At 41.3% G+C, this 14,020-nt stretch overlaps 1 protein-coding gene across 1 annotated transcript; it reads right to left on the bottom strand.

Moving 5' to 3' along the window:
• Window positions 1-1,227, bottom strand: pth4 (parathyroid hormone 4; the record flags this gene model as incomplete). The annotated part of the gene is made up of 2 exons (XM_083667694.1): window positions 1-289; window positions 1,163-1,227. The coding sequence occupies 2 exons, from the start codon at window positions 1,225-1,227 to the stop codon at window positions 1-3; spliced, it is 354 nt and encodes a 117-aa protein (XP_083523820.1).
• Between the last annotated feature and the right edge of the window lie 12,793 nt (window positions 1,228-14,020).

Raw genomic sequence — 14,020 nt, 5'->3', positions numbered from 1 at the left:
CTATGGTTCCCCGTCTGGGAGTCCATTAATGTGGGGGCGGAGGAAGTCTTTGAGCAGGATCTTCATCGCCCCCTTGTGGGGGTTATAGAGCCTTGTGAGCTGGGAGGCAGAGGGGTGAGGGGTGAGAGGAGGGCTGAGTTCTGGCATGAGGGCAGAGGGGAAGAGGGAGGAGCGGGCCTGGGCGGTGTGAAGACCCTCCATGGCGCTGGATAACCAGATGAGTCTCTTCAGGCTCTGCATGGACCGACCACGGTCGTTCATCAGCTGATGCTCCGTCACTGCTCTACGGCTGGAGAGGAGAGGGGGACAGAGACACGAGCAAGGAAGGAAGGAAGGAAGGAATGAAGGAGAAGAGAGGGGGACAGAGACACGAGCAAGGAAGGAAGGAATGAAGGAATGAAGGAGAAGAGAGGGGGGCAGAGACACGAGCAAGGAAGGAAGGAAGGAAGGAATGAAGGAGAAGAGAGGGGGGCAGAGACACAAGCAAGGAAGGAAGGAAGGAAGGAATGAAGGAGAAGAGAGGGGGGCAGAGACACAAGCAAGGAAGGAAGGAAGGAAGGAATGAAGGAGAAGAGAGGGGGACAGAGACACAAGCAAGGAAGGAGAGGAGAGGGGGAAAAAGACACGAGCAAGGAAGGAGAGGAGAGGGAGACAGAGACACAAGCAAGGAAGGAAGGAAGGAAGGAATGAAGGAGAAGAGAGGGGGACAGAGACACAAGCAAGGAAGGAGAGGAGAGGGGGAAAAAGACACGAGCAAGGAAGGAGAGGAGAGGGAGACAGAGACACAAGCAAGGAAGGAAGGAATGAAGGAGAAGAGAGGGGGACAGAGACACAAGCAAAGAAGAAGAGGAGAAAATATGTTACTCAAGTTAGTGGGAAAATAAAAGGGGTGATTACAACAAGATATACAGAAAATAATAAAGAGAAAGAAATAAAGAAATAAAGAAAAAAGAAATAAAGAAAAAGGAAAGAAAGAGCCTTGAATAATGATTTAACAAAAACCATTGAGATGTATGCCTCTTAAAAAACAAGCCATAGGGCAACTGTTAGGACAAAATTAGCTGACAACGAAAGAACCAGTTTCTAGTAGAGTAGTAGCAGTTCAGAAGTAGGGTGTCAGGTCCCTACCTCCCATCACCACCTATGCCACACAGACACTCACCTTTCATTCTCCTGACACTGGCCAACTGTGAAGACGACAAGGGCCATGACAGCGACCAACGGCATAGGCTTATGAGACACCAACATTGTCTGCAGCGGAAGAGTGGTCAAACATTAGTCATACGTTAGGGATGTAACTTTATGCCATTGTCAGGCAATTCGCAAAATAGAACCTAGATGGTTTTGTGCCAAGCATAGGTAAGAATGAACTAGAACTACCCCCTTCAGTGTCTGTTCAAACACTAGCATCTCTCCCGTTTCAAAATGTGTTCTTGTTGAGAACATACAACAAAAAATGTCTTGTCCCTGCAAGACGTTTTTTCTTTATTTACAAGATAATAGAGTAGAACTAAGATCAGGTATTTATTTTCAGGTTCATTATTTTCAAATTCAGAGAGCACATTCTGCTACAATTTAGCGTGTTTAAAGTGTTCATTGTAGGAAATTAAAAACATTAAATGTATCCTACAGTCGAATACACATCTCCATTGTTGTTAATTTTGTTATGAAGTTTTTATGACATATTTCTAGCTGTACAGTCAATATGAATTATCCAGAATTTGTAATACAGTTGAATACAGACAGCCTGCACTATATTTCTGTATATGTCTGTTAAGAATTCTTATTGATTTCGCCATGTCCGACCACTATTGTGTTTTCTTTCCTGCATTGGTACCTACAGTTAAAAATAACACTGAACGCATTGTCAAGAAACGTTATCTTGGCTCTGAAGCAGCTGAGAATTTCCTGATGAGAATGAATATGAATAGTACATCATCAAAAACTCTGGGTTCCTCCTGCTATCATGATTTAGTTACCAGCTTCAACACCAAATACACTCTGTAGCACCAGTCAAACTGAAAAAAGGGTTCTTTTCAATGATTGAAATTCAATTAAATGATTAAATCCTGCCCCAAGACACCTAACGATCTATTCTCCACCTCCAAATGTGAGGAATTTGCAACATAATACAGAGAGATAAGATAACAATATTAGTTGAGTATCACTCAGGCACTACCTGATGATTTGTCTGATGAAATGCTAAAAACACCCTCTTCCACCACATTGAAGAACTATCAACAATTTTGCAGTGGTTGATAGAGAAATGCTCAGCAAGGTGGCGTCACAACTTAAGTCTTCTACATGCCCTCTCGATCCTGATCAAGACTGATTTTAACTGTGTGTCTGAGAACGTTCTAGCTATTGTAATTTCCCTTCTGAACTTAAAACTGCCATGGTGAAACCAGTCCTGAAGAAAAGTAACTTAGTTTCTTCAGTCCTTAGCAATTTCAGGCCAATCTCTAATGTTCCCTTTTTAAGCAACATTTGTGAAACAAATTGTGTTTAAACAGTTAAATAATCTCCTTATTGCCAACTGTACCTTTGACAAATTCCAATCTGGCTTCCATACCTATCATAGCACTGAGACGGAGCTAGTCAAGGTTGTTAGTGACCTTAGAATGAATGGTGATGCCAAAAAGGTTTCTGTCCTTGACCTGCTGGACCTGAGTGCATCTTTTGATACTATGGACCATGATATCCTTATTGATAGACTTGAGCAGCGGGTTTGCCACTCTGGTCCAGTTCTCTAACCGGCCAGGGGTATTGTGTTGCCCTTGGTGACCACAAAAATCACATGTAGGGTCCCTCAAGGTTCCATTTTAGGGCTTCAGTCTCTACATGTTACCCCTTGGCAGTGTCATCAGGAAGCACAAAATGAATTACCATAGTTACGTAGATGACACCCAGTTGTACATTTCTGTATTACCCAACAATTTCAGTTTGATTGATTCCCTGGTGAAATGCATGACATACCATGTATGGTTGGATGTCATTGAATCTTGGATGTGCATTACAAAAAACCTAGATGTCATCATTGACTCAGATCTTAATTTTGAAACGTATATCAATAATGTGATTAAAACATATTTTTATCCCTTTAGGAACATTGCTAACCTTTCCTCTCCCAGGCTGACACTGAGAAACATGTTTCTTTAATGCAGCCTTTTATTACTAGCAGGTTGATTACTGTAACACTCTCCTGTCTGGTCTACCAAAGAAAGCTATTCATTGACTGCAAATTATACAGAATGCAGCAGCACAAGTCCTGACCATGATCAGACGGAGAGCACAAATAAGACCACATTTTAAAGTCTCTGCCCTGGTTACCTGTTAGTTTTACAAACAATTTAAAGACTATTTTATTTGTATATAAATCACTCTATGGTCATGCCCCCACAACATGACAGACATTATTTTAAGGTATGTACCCAGTAGACCCCTCAGGTCCTCTGGCACTCGCCTTTTAATTATTCAGAAGACCAAGAGGCATGAAGAGGCAGCTTTTAGCTGTTATGCCCCCAGCCACTGGAACAGCCTGCCAGACAACCTGAGGGGGGCAGACACTGTGGACATTTTTAAAAGACATCTTAAAACATACCTTTGCCTTGCTTTTACTTTGGGTGCTTTTAGTTTTTTAGTCATTCAGTTATTTTAGCACATCCTTATTTTATTTTTTATTTTTTTTAAAGTCTTCAGTTGGTTTTCACTGTTTTAAACTCCTATGACTGTTATACTTGTCATCCTCTTATGTTTTGTCTTGTTGTCTTTTAATTGTTTTTATTCCTGTAAAGCGCATTGTGTTGCATCCATGTATGAACTATAAATACATTTTGATTTGATTTTGATTAGAACTTTTGATATTACATTCAACTTATAATAAGATACACAATCAGTAACCTCATGAAAGAAACATTACGAATTCACATTTTGGTTATTCGGCAGTGGCATTCAAATAATTAATTAAATTAATGGATTTCCCAGCCCTATTCCTCCAAAACCACAAGGAAATTACAATTATTCCTGTATAATTCCATATCGCACTTTCAACACAAATTCAAGTCCAATTAAATTTCTCCATAGACTCCTAAGAATGAACTCTTCAGGTTAGTAATGTGTAGGAAATATAAAGTTGTCATGTGTACTTACATGTTTTGTAGGCAGTGCAGCTGCAGGCTCCCTTGACTCCAGAGACCTCCTTAACTCCCAATCAGTGTGACACTATGCCTTTTATACCTCCTCTGATACACACACACACACACACACACACACACACACACACACACACACACACACACACACACACACACACACACACACACACACACACACACACACACACACACACACACACACACACAACTGACAAGACAGACACAAATCATCTTAGGCTATTGATATGCTAATACATGCCCACGACAATCAAAACTCACTCCAAAGTGAATCTTTTCTTTTTTGGGGGGGGGGGCTTTTGAAAGGAAAATGCATGGTTCATTAGATTATTTCTATCAGCATAATTTAATTCCTGTTTCCATATTTTGAGGTATTGTTTATATTGTCAGGTTTAAACAGAGGAAGATAAATGACATTTCCTGAGGAAGGAATTTTAACATCTGCAAACACTTTGAGAGTGGTTAGTGTTATTGGAATAAATACCAAAACCATTTTATTCACCAAATTGTGATTTATTCACCAAATGTTGCAGACATACAGGTAACAGATCAGTGCTTTATGACGTGGATATTCTCCATGGTGCAGTCTGCGTCAGCTTCAGTGTCAGAAAACTGTTGAAGAACTATGAAGAAACTTAGAAGAAATCTGAGTGGGTGATTCTGGAGACATGATTGAACTTCTCTACATCCGTGTGCGCAAACACACACACACACAGAGACACACACACAGACACACACACAGACACACAGACACACAGACACACAGACACACACACACACACACACACCTCTCCTCCCTGTAGTTAACATACCTGTCCCCTAGAGCTGTTCAGAGGGACTGGTGACACTTACAATGCCCCCCTAATGAACCTGCCGCAGTGGAGTCTCCTGTGACGCTGAGAGAGTCGCCGTTGGAAACGCAGTCGTCTTGACAACACCTTCCAAGCCAGGTTTCCCTGTGTGATAAATGCACGCTGTCGCTTGGGTCCGTGGGCTAGCAAGAGTGAGGCAGGGAGAGAGGGAGTTGGAGAGATACAGTGACATAATGACAGATATAGGGAGAGGAGAGAGAGAGAGAGAGCAATAGAAAGAGAGAAAGAGAGAGAGAGAGAAAGAGAAAGAGAGAGGGAGAGAGAGGCGTGGGCAGTGTGGTGCTGCTGCTGTTCATTATTATGGTACTGCATTCTCTGTGTCTTGATAGCCACAGGCCAGCAACCAACGCAATAAAGACGGGTGACTAGTGTCACATCAGAATCATAGGGTTACCTCTGAGCCTGTATGGCCCACTGACTTCAGAAAAACTCAGGTTTGGTATTACAAATTTTAGTAGGCCCCCAACGTTCCAATAACATTTACATTTTAAAATGTTTATTTACAGTATATAGAAAAATGCCACCTGTCATTTTTCACCTGTCAGGTGGTCAAGAAGTTCTTCTGGCCCTACAGTTGGGTATTCTGTATTGGTAACACAATTTGGTAACACAATTTTTTTTTAAAATAGGTTTTAGGGCATTTCTATTTATTGGGAGAGAGACAGTAGAGATTGACAGGAAGGATGGGAGAGAGAGAGAGGAGGGATGACATGCAAGATGTGTCGAGGGTCGGAATCGAACCAGGAACCTTGCGATTATGTGGTATGCGCATTAGTGTGCTACGCCGCTAAGTGCCCCAGAATTCATATAATATAACAAAATAGTCACGATTCCAGAGAAATGCAATTTTTATTGGAATGGAAATATTTGTTGAATCCATACAGGTCTTCCTTGACTGATGACCGTATTCAGTCCTTCTTTGTTGAATTACTGTAATAGTAGTCAGCAAAAAAACATAACAATGTTCCATACTAATTACCTTTCATCAACAATACCTATTATACCTATTTTATTGCCTTTTATCTCATTGATTTAAGTATTTTGTGAAAGGACATCATGAGTGTACCACAGATGTGTTTTAGTTGTAATACCCACATTATCCACACTGTGGCACTCCTGGGCCAGTTATTGGATGAACCCTTGAAAACCTTAACATACTGATGTCTATGAGGAATTCAAATTGTTCTGTAAGTAAACGGAAAAAAAGAGACATCTTACAAGCAAAGAAGGAAAGAAAATAAGAAGGTCCCAAGGCCAAAAAGAGAAGTTGGTGAAAAAGAGAGAGAGAGTAGATAATGTGAAGAAATGAATGAGTCATTCAACGCTGTTTTTGGCTTCATCTCAATCCTTGATATAGACATCTGGTACATAGGCTTAATGGCTTGGAGAGTAAGGATCAGTAAAGTATAATATGTATCGCAATAGTAGGCGTGATAACACAATGTCCCAATCTGGCCCTCATACAATCATGGCCACCTCATCATCCCCTGCTTTCATTTGGCTCATACATCCCCTCTCCTCTCCTCTCCCCTGCAACTCCTCCCTTGGTCATTGCTGCAAAAGAGAATATATTCTCAATCAATTTACCTGGAAAAATAAAGGATTAAATCAATAAAATAAATAACTAAATACATTATTTATATATAATAAAACATATACATTAATATACATATCAATACGGTCAAAACACGCAGTGAAATGCATAATTGTAGGAAGCAATAGACAACAATGAGTCATCACACACAGAATCACCCCGACACCAATCTATTTCAAATCCCAATGGCTTTATTTTATGTATATAGATTTGTATATATTTATATATATATTTATATAATAACTTTCACCTCAATTGCTTGATTATCATTTTTTGTTCTGTTAAATTCAAACGACAGGACAGAAAGACCAAGGCATTCCACATGATCATATATTACAAAAGAGTAAAGAAAAACTTGGAGTGTGGGCACATCGTACATACGTATACACTTGTGTTTCTGTTAGTAGAAAGAACTGAAAAGATGGGGAACAGCTGCATCCACTGAGACAGAGACAAGCACACGGAGACAGAGTGAGTGAATGAGAGAGTGAGAGAGCTTTGTAAGGAGAATTGAGAAATTAAATAAACGACCGTATTCTAATCCGAGAATTCTGTTGCATAGTTTGAAGCAAACAGGAGTGACATTTTGGCATGATAATGTATCATATTTACAAAAAAGAGGAGGGACAGGGGAGAGGGCTCATCGAGTGAATGTGTGTTGTATTGTGAGTGTGTGTGTGTGAGCGTGCGTGCGTGAAAGGTGAGAGACACACTGAGGGAAGAAGTTGCTCAAAAGGTCATTCAAGAAGCATACAGACAGACAGACACTAGAAGGAAGCATAGAAATGTTCATTCAACCAACTATTTGAATTCCTCCCCTTTCTCAGACTTTCTCAGACTGTGTCAATCAACTCAACATTCCAGACAGTCTTAATGTCTGAGTGCTGTGGGTACACCATGATTCATCTGAATTAATAAATCTCCCACTTCTGACTCTCCACAATGCTGAGTGCCTATCAAATTTAGTCACCACGCTCACATGGGGCGGCAAAATAGATGACCACTCATCTTGAGTGTGTGTCCAATTAGAAAAACACATTTCAAAAGCTGTCAATGCTCACAGTTCACTTGAGCCAATAAACACCCTGGTTCTTGTAACGGTTTGAGGGACAATCCTCTCATGCTGAAGCTGTTCAGAATGAGTAGTGAAATATGCTAACGCTAAAAGCTAAATATGCTAATGCTAGCAAATAGCATTATGAGCTAGTTCTCCCTTGAGATATACAGAGAGATTTTTCCAATGGGAGTTCCTGGTTTAAGGAGAGCGAAATAAGACCCCAGTTGAAAGCAGTGATAACAATGAGGCACGGCTGGGGGGCGGGGGGGGGGGGGAGGGCGGAGTTTAGAATCACAGTAATTGGTGATGTAAACAATCAGACTGACAGAAGGGAGAAGGCTAGTGGAGACCAGCAGATTGCCATTCAGTGTACTTAGGATGGAACTCTTAGATAAAGGGGGAATTGGTCCTGTGTGTGTTCTGTTTATTCTACATAAGACAACAGACATGTGGTCTTGGTGTCACGCTGAAACATCTCCCTCCTCTACTCCATAGCCCTTGATGACCACAAACACACACGTGCTCACACGCGCTCACACACACACACACACACACACACCACTCTATCGAAGATCTGAGCTTCAGAGATGCCCGCCCGCCCCCCCCCCCCCCCCCCCACACACACACACACACATAGCTCTTATAATCTATGCGAGCCTGGACAGATGGTGCAGGACTGTAAACATGGGAAACTGGGCCACCAAGACGTATGGAGACACACACACAGGTCTCTTTCTCTTATCAAAGAGAGAAGAGACACATGTCTCCTCTAACCCCCCTCTGTTCATTCCATATGACTGGAGAGCTTTAGTAACATACATAGATGTATCCCTGTGCTAGCTTCTTAGCATGGAACCAGTAAACAGGCCATTTCAGAGCTAAACCCTATATGGAAGCTCCAGTCATGACCTTTAAATGGTTAAACTGGTCAACCTGTGATGTTATCAAGACTTGACTATAGAGTATTTACCTTCATATCGAATGAATTGTCTTATCCCAATTAACAACATGCTTTATAGTAGTCTACAACAGCAGTTAGATTTAGCCCAAACACTGTACGCTGCTTTCTCCGAAACTCGGGACACCACTCAAAACTAGTCTAGTCCATGGCTTCATCTTCTGCTGCTAGAAGGAGACCGTGTTGTCTTGTGTGTTGTCCTTAAACACAAGGAGATGAGATGAGAGAGGAGAGAGAGAGAGAGCCGGAGGAGGAGATAATGAGGTAATCGATGCATGTGATGGGTGTGAAATGATCGCTGAAAAACAAAGGGCCTACCTGGGTAATGAGTGAATTCTCCATGGCCGTGTGTGGATAGGGAGGACAGCTTTCCGTAATTACTTCTCATTTCGTGGTGAAGGAAATTCAGTATGGGCCTTTTGATGGGGTTTCTTTCTAAATGAAACTGACAACCCACAGTACTGACTTTGGTACGCTGAATAATGGAATAAGAAAAAGCGTATGGTTCTTTTTTTGGTTGTGAAGGGCAAGTGGACGCGGGATGCGGTTATTCCGTGGCACCAGATGCCTGTTCTGATGAAATGCGGTGAGGCGGGAGTGTAGCACACAGTGACTGTATGGCTTCTGTGAGGACTCTCACACACACACGCACACACACATACACACACACACACGTACACACACACACACACGTACACACACACACACACACACGTACACACACACACACACACACACATACACACACACACACGTACACACACACACACACGTACACACACACACACACACACACACACGTACACACACACACACACACGTACACTTTTTGGCAATGAGCACAGACATAGAAGTGTATGGTGAGCCTAGGCAATAACTTGCAGCTTAAACAGAGTGACAAAAAGTGCAGTACTTACTAAACAGCTGATCATCATTCAATGTTAGTCTTGTGATGAAACACCCATCAGGCACACATATTACCTATGGGGAAAGCCCTTCAAATATGTATCTTTCTGACACTGAACTAGTGCTATTTCCACCTCCATCCACCCATCCATCCACTCAAGGTAGCATCTTCTCAATGTGTGTTTCACCTGAATAGCAACTCGTGTTTGTTTGTGTGTGAGAAAGAGAGAGAGAGAGAGTGTGTGTGTGTGTGTGTGTGTGTGTGTGTGTGTCTGTGTTTTGTTTTGGAAGCAAGTAAACATTTGGGATGTCTCATTCCATACTTAAACATGCAGAACATTGAACACATATATTGAACAGTTAGCTTTTTTATCCAAATGCAGTTTTTTTTCTCTTTTCGTACGGCGTGGTTTAGGCTACACAGAACACGACAGTACCAATCGCACCATGTTGGACATATTGCTTTAAACCACCAAATTGTTTATACGTCATGCATGCCACACAGATGATATTATGTTTATACAAAAATAACACCAGTGCCTATTACTGTGTATCATATCAATTACAGAAAAAAATCATTTTCTGTATTTTTCGCAATTAAATACAATTGAGAATGTATTAAAACACAAAATCTGTTTTGGGTAAATATCTGCCTATGTAAAATAAGTGGTTATGAATTTTCAACTGTGATATTCCAGTTTTTTTCAAACTTTTTTTCTTTATTTACAGCTGCGGAGAAGGTTATCCAAAGAATTCCCCAAAACCCAATGAAAGAAAGCTATCTAAGAAAGGCAATGCTTTTCGAGGAAGCAATGCAGTCAAATTCAAAGAATTATTGCACAACAACCTCAGCATGTTCCTTTTTCATACATAAGTCATAATTAAGACCTGTGCAATTAAGGTCCTACTGTAGAGATTAGTACGAAGTCGCATCAGGCTTTTCCAACAAAGAAACCAAACAATAGCTTTGTCTGGACTTTGGTGAATTCTTCTGTTCACGACTTGCTTCACCTATTGGTTAGCGTCTATGGTACAGTTGTGCCAAGGTTACAAAAAACAAATAAAGAAATTAAAGTTTGAAGTGTTTTTGACAGGTAGAGTGTCTGCACACCTGTGGAATGGGACGCGAGGGCAACCAGTTCAACAGTACAACCAAGGCCATGGCAATAGAAGAGGGACAATCTTAACCAAGCCTGTCCAGCTTTTGCATTCCCTGTCCACGTTTACATGCAACATTGGCTATTTAGTGAGGAGATGGAAAATCAGGTACACATCCACATGACAACAATCGTTTAAAACAATCTGCAAAAAAATAAAGAAAGGATAAAAAATAAAAAAAAAGCAATGACTTTGGCAGAAACATTCTTAAAGCTATGCTGGGTGATAGTTGACTGATTGCCCCCATTTCATTACCTAAAGTTACAAGTTATGTCCAAAATCATCCTATGACAATATTTACAGTATACTGAATGTAGAAGCGCGGTCTTCCAAAAGCATTTGGCAGAAGAAAAGAAAGAAAGGATTATCATTGAAAATGTGTCCCCAAAATGAGGCTAACTGTCTAGTGGACGAACAGACACCACAGCGAAGGCATCTCCTTTGTGTTTACGGACACAAACAGGAAGAGGGAGTGATGTCACTACCAGTTTATCAGTTCTGCTCTCTTCCCATAAACAGTTTCCTAAGCCATTTCATAAAAAAGGTTAACGTTTGATTTGGATGACATCTAAATCCATGCCCTGTTGAACCCGTCGATTCCTGTACTATCCGGTCATCGTAGAGCACCAATCCTCTCACAAAACAAGTTAAACTCATAGTCATAGTAGCCTGAAAGAACAGAAACAACATAGCAAATACCTACAGAGAAATTTAAAAAATCATATGTACTCCCAAATCATTTTTGCATTACTTCAGAGTTATACAATGTGTTGCATTTCCTTTCATTCGTGCCCCATTTCATTGACTTTATTTTGAGAAATAGCATAATGTGTCAGCTAATGTCTCATAAGACTGTAGATAGTGACATCATATTTGGGGAGAAGGGCGGTAAGACTAGATTGCTGTAAGAGTATGTCCAATCAAATGGCCTACAGTAAGTAAACAGGTAATTTTAGGTGTCTTAGCCCTAGCATCGGACGACCAAGTGTGGTTTTACAAACGTGGCATAAATATATATAGAACTGCAAAAACATACTCCACTGTAGATTTGTCTCATTCATGTACTGTACTGTCACCAAACTCTTCAGCCTATACATATATATTTATATATTTCCAAAATATTAAAAAGTACTAAATATAAAAATACAGAAGAATCGTAAAAAATGAACAAAACATTGAGTTTTATATGAAAATCATGCAAGAAAGCTTCCCCGTTGGTTATGTACTAAGACTCACGAAAGCAAGGTAATGAAAGGAAAACTAGCCAGTGGAGGGAAGCGCAGTGCAGGCTAACTTACTGCTGCTGACTTTGTTCTGTAAACATCGTAGTGGTCCATTACTTATTTCGGCAGTGACACTTTTGTTTTGTCTTTGTTTATTTTGGTCGTTTGGGGGGGGGGGGGGGGGACGCGGAGGGGTGGGGAGGATAGAAAAGAAACGTCGATAACAATGGGATACAAACCAACAACCTATAAAATATGGCTCTGAGTTATAAGTAGAAAAGGCGTATCAGAGAGGGATTCTAGAGGAGTAACCTAGATATGAAACGAAGGTTGAAATATGGCAGTAGTACATTACTGGTAATCGATAGCATGTGTCCTAGTGAGGGTATTCGTTCCACTCGTTCGTACAGAGCTAGCAGCCTGAGAGGTGGGGCCTTCAGCCCAGGTGCTAGCGCTCGCTACCATAACAACAAACAAACCCACACGAGGGGCTGGACTAGAAGATCTCTGTTGCACATATCTGGTTGGTGCTGCTTTTCATTTGTGTGTGTTGATTCCCCCTCCCCTTGTTACACCATCCTCTGTGGCTGACCCTAAAGGACATGGGGAGATGTGCTGTGTCCCTATGCTAACAGGAGGGGAGGGGGGAGATGTGCTGTGTCCCTATGCTAACAGGAGGGGGGGGTGGGGGTGGTATTGGATTTTGATCTGGGATGCTGATTGATATCCCCGAGGCATGGGAGAGATCCATAGTCCCCTGTGTCACTGACTGCGGCCCACACAGTGAAGTTCAATAATAAACACACAGACTCACAGGAGCTAGCTCATCGCCCGTTTTGTCGGGATTTGAAAAAAAGATACATGGCCTACGTTTGGTCGCGTCACGGTACTGAGAATGTATTTGTGTTTTTTTTTTCTTCTTTTAAAAAAGGAGTGACAGACTGAAATAAAACAAATAATAAAAAAAACATTTCTCTCTAATACACAGGAAATACGTGATAACCCCCCCCAAAAAATGAGCCCCCAAAACCATCCCTAGAAAATTCCCGATTCTACTCAACACGGATGAAACATAGATCAATTACATGCATACTAGAGGAGGGGGAGGGCGTGTGGGGGGGCGGGCGAACTGTTCATTTGAAAAAATAAATATCACTTGCGCTTTTCACTTGGACGTTCTTATTCTTACTCCACATTGAGGCAGCATGGCAAGCTGTCGACTTACTCTCAAGGGGCTAGAGAGAACCAGAACCCTGATTGGATGAGATGAGGTCAGATGCCCCTCCCCCTTCCTATACATCGTCTTGCTATGACCCTCTACCACAGAGAGGGGGCGCCCTTGGGCTTAAACCTGCTGTTCCGTTTACATCTCAGGTTAAGTTTTAAGGAGCATGAATTCTTCTGGTGAAATAACTTAGCATCTTTTTTGCACTGTCCTTCCACAAATACAATAGAAATCATGAAAAATGGACCCAAAAGAACCAAATCAAGTGAAAGACGGTTAAACCTTCATGACTTCAACTCAAAGCTTGTAGTGTATCAGATTCAATTAAGACATTGTTTCCTGCATTGATCTGAATTCTCCATCAGTACATCTTGCTTAAAAACAGAAAACAAATTGTATTCATAATGTACACTTAAAAATGATCGAGAGAGATGGAGAGGCAAAACTTAACGTAACTGAAAGCTGTTAAAATGACATTTGCCCATATAGTATACTGCTAATTGTCACATCAGCTTAGAACTATGTAGAAGAGCCAAAGCATATGTACACGTAGATCAATACACAAAAGTTCTGTGTCAAGTGAGCATACAGTATATGCAGGGTTTTAAGCAAGCACAGAACCGTAATAAAACATGCTGCGTTTCAGTCCTGGGCACAAGTTCAAATCAAACAAAAACAATAAAAGGTTACAGCAACAACAACAACAAATCTGATAAAAAAAAAAAAAAAGAAAGAAAAAAAAAAAAAAGTGGACAGAAGGACAGGCGACAGCCTTCGAAGGGGGGTGGATCGGGGGGGGGGGGGGGGGGAGAGATGGACCCCTCTTGGCCCCGCCCACCTGTGAGTTAGGGGTGT

This window comes from Argentina silus (assembly GCF_951799395.1).
Source record: "Argentina silus genome assembly, chromosome: 4".
Taxonomy (NCBI): Eukaryota; Metazoa; Chordata; class Actinopteri; order Argentiniformes; family Argentinidae; genus Argentina; species Argentina silus.
The sequence above is the reverse complement of the archived record's forward strand: the minus strand, read 5'-3'. Positions and strand labels throughout refer to the sequence as shown.